General features: G+C 30.6%; 1 protein-coding gene across 1 annotated transcript in view; it reads left to right on the forward strand.

Moving 5' to 3' along the window:
• Positions 1–1685: 1685 nt before the first annotated feature.
• Positions 1686–3695, forward strand: part of LOC106750822 — a gene marked incomplete at its 3' end in the record, with an annotated part of 3357 nt that continues 1347 nt past the window's right edge. Inside the window, exons 1-4 of the mRNA XM_014631421.1 lie at positions 1686–1750; positions 2155–2236; positions 2392–2441; positions 2931–3051. Coding sequence (XP_014486907.1) covers positions 1712–1750; positions 2155–2236; positions 2392–2441; positions 2931–3051 — 292 coding nt within the window. The remainder of the gene's footprint in view (positions 1751–2154; positions 2237–2391; positions 2442–2930; positions 3052–3695) is intronic.

Here is a 3695-nt window from a genome sequence, read left to right on the forward strand (position 1 = left end):
TACATGAAAGATGATTTTTTAACGTATAATAATAATTTTAGAATTATTATATTATTTTATAATTAAGCATAAAGCATTACGATTATGCATAAAACATTTCTATATGTATTCCTTCCAATTATTAGTAAGTACCTTTTTTTTCGTTTCCTCTGTTACATTGTAATCATCGTACTAAGCATTGAATAAAATATGATCAAATTGCAAACACGTTTCTGTGTCTAATGAATGATTTTAGCAACCATTTAAGCATTTGAATGAACTTCAATAAAGAAAACATTAAATTAACAGCTTGAAAATATATCAAACGAGGAAAGTTATAACAGGAAAGGAAAAAAATTTTGAGAAATTTTTAGAAAATTATTTTGCAAAAACACTTAAAAATTCTTATTCGCAAAACTATCCCAATAATATTCTTATGGGCTAAAAATTATATTTTGTTAATTAAATAATAATGTTTTTCTCACATTCGCGACGCCTCAGTCCTTGTCAGAAAATTTTCCTTAAAAATATTACTATCTTAAAAATTTTTTCTTAATTAAGGTTCGTAACTAATATTCTTGCACTCTTATTGCACAAAATTGCATCTTATTAATTTAATATCTAAGAGCCTTAACCTGTTAAGTACGTTCGACGTATATACACGTCCGACCAAATCTCTATTGCGGTGCGGTTGACGTGTATACTCGTCGTAAAAAAAAAAATTACCATTGACTATAAAAACTCGAAATTCAATAAAATGTAATAAGAATATTATTTGGTGGTATGTTTCCTTTATATTACCAATACAACTGCTACGTATTTTATATGGAGGGGGGCCCGAAACCAATTATTGGGTTGGCAACTAAGTGATTGCGAATTGTGCCATAACCATCTATCGACAAAATCCGCAATCATTTTGTTGCCAACCCAAAACTTACGTAAGCTGCGACTTAGACGGCGAGCGTTGATTTGCGGAGAAATGGTGTCTGCAATTAGCAGGGCCAATAATGGCCCCTTGCTCTGCAAGGAAGAGCCCTTGACATTTTTTAATACAAGAGAGAGCATTCGAAACAGTACGAACGAAACAATCCGAAGTATTCGATCCAAAAGATCTCTCTTCCTCGCTTTCATAACGTCTAAAGTGTCGATTAAGTGTCGATAAAACTCACTCTCGAGGATTATTAGTCGCCAATTACAAATTTTGAGTTCAAATTTGTGATCAGCGACTTTAAATATCCCCGAATTTTATCCGAGTCACCTTGCATTTTGGTACGCCATATCGAATCCGCCATTTTGAATTTCTGAATATTGTGTTCTTATTCATGATCTCAAAAATTCCATGCTATTCTTGATAGTCAATTTTTTTATGATTCTAAGCATATTTTTCAAACCGCCTGCCATATGGCCAGCTTGCCGTGCATACGATTCATGAATACACACGATGCGCAATTTATGAGCTACCTGAAAAAAAAATTATCATAGTTCACTCCTTTCCGCTATTTCATCATTATTGTGCAACATTCGCAGAGTTGCCTTAATGTAAATCAAGTTCACAGAATACATAATGTAAATCAGCCTTAATGTAAATCAAGTAAAATAGAACGTATTATACAATTTTTAATGCTACATAGTGATGTTTGCGTGACTAACAATTTGCTATAAAAGCGAGGTGGCACCTTCCATAAAATACACTACATTATCTGAGACAAGCGAGAAAACTGAGAAGACCATTATGAAGATCGTCGTAATTTTGATTGTGCTGATCGCTACGGTGAGTACTGTATAAAAAGTCTACTCAAGCTACGTATCAAAAGTTTATACTTTCGCTATTTCGATTTTTCTATACTAAATTACAGGATTTGTTTCTACATTATTTAAATCTGTCGTGATGTATGATTTCATGTTTCACATTTCACTGTTTCAAATATAGCTGTAAATAGATATTTAAAAGTATCCGAGATAACACGAAATCTGATTTTGTACTTAAGTCGTAATGTAATAGATCCTGTTTTTAATAATCACATGTTTATATAATATTTTCTCTTTGAAGTGTAAGACAACTTATTTCCTATAGTTTACTATTTCTTACAAGTTGCGAATTTGCAATGTTTGATAACGTTTCGAAACGAAACAATTTTTAGGTATTTTAGAGTAATTAATTCTCATATATTTTAGGGAGTGGTTTACGCACACAACGAACATGCACGAAGATGGAGACAACACTATGTGGAATGTGCCCAGATGTTTGGTGTGCCCAGTGAGTATAATAATTACGGAAGAAATGATATGAAAAATAATATTATTCTGCCTTGTAAGAATAATTTTCTTACAGAGAAGCATGAAATAGTTTGTTGGAAATAATATTATGTTAATGTCTGTCTAAAACTAAATTTTCCTCTTTTTTCTTTTCAGTTGAAGTCCGAATCGATCTGATGTTATGCGCGGCGATCAAGGATGGTGAAGTAAGTATGTTCAGTTAGTTAAGAATTCCGATTCAATTTTTGAATTTAATTTAACTTCAACATATTCAGTGCAAACAAATTATTCATCAAGTAATCACAATCATTGTGCATAATTGCAAAAATAAGCCTTTAAATGCGAAGCGTCCACGACGTACAAAAAATATTCGATTTGACTTCTAGATTAGTGCCGTCTACATCGTAAATTTGTTTTATACTTTTCACGAGAAATATATCACTATCCCCGAAGCCAAGCCAAGTAAATTTCTTTTGTAAATGATGATCGATTTATTGTCTAGATAGGGCCAAAAATCTGTAGAAATTTTTAATTTTAAGTAAAACAAGATAACAATAAAAATACTGTTTGTACAGCACTTTCGAATTATAAATTTTAAAATTGTGAAGAATCAATTTGTCTCGATGTATTCTACAAAGTCACTTTGCAGATTGCAAATCTAAATATTAAGAGGATATTAATCATAAAATTTTTAGTTTCTGAATACAGCTGGTGCATACACTCGCGAAGGAGGTGCACGGAAATTACGAATGCTCATTTCTGACCCAGTCAGATTACAACAAGCATTTCAAATATATTACAAATGCGATAATGAAGGTAACCGATTATATTATTTAACATCTATTTACTACTTCTACTCGCTTGAGATACACTCCACATTAATTTTATATTATCGAAGACCATAATTAAAATAAATGATTATACGGATTTCGAATGTGTGAAGAAATGTATATTATATTAAAAATTAATTAATTGTCATGTGTTTACAAGTTAATGCATTTTATCTTTCCACAAAAACTAAACTAACACAACTTAAAATTCCATATATATGATATTAATAAACAGCATATATGTTCTATCTGAATTTGTTCTATCTGAATTCTATCTGAAATGTTAACATTCGACTTTTATTTTAATTTCAGTAACTCGATCCGGAGCAGTTGGTATATGGAAAACATTACAATATCTAAACTGCGGTCAATCAATTATAACACTTTTTGATACAGAATGAATACCAAGTGAAAGTGCATAAAAGATGATTTTTGATGTATAATAACAATTTTAGAATTTTTATGTTACTTTATAATTATGCATAAAGCATTATAATTATGCATAAAGCATTTCTATATGTATTCCTTCCAATAATTAGTAAGTAAGTCTTTTTCGTTTCCTATGTTACATTGTAATAATCGTGATAAGCACTAAATAAAATGTGATCAAATTGCAAACACGTTTCTATG

The sequence above is a fragment of the Dinoponera quadriceps genome, unplaced genomic scaffold, assembly GCF_001313825.1.
Source record: "Dinoponera quadriceps isolate SergipeBrazil2010 unplaced genomic scaffold, ASM131382v1 scaffold6509, whole genome shotgun sequence".
NCBI lineage: Eukaryota > Metazoa > Arthropoda > Insecta > Hymenoptera > Formicidae > Dinoponera > Dinoponera quadriceps.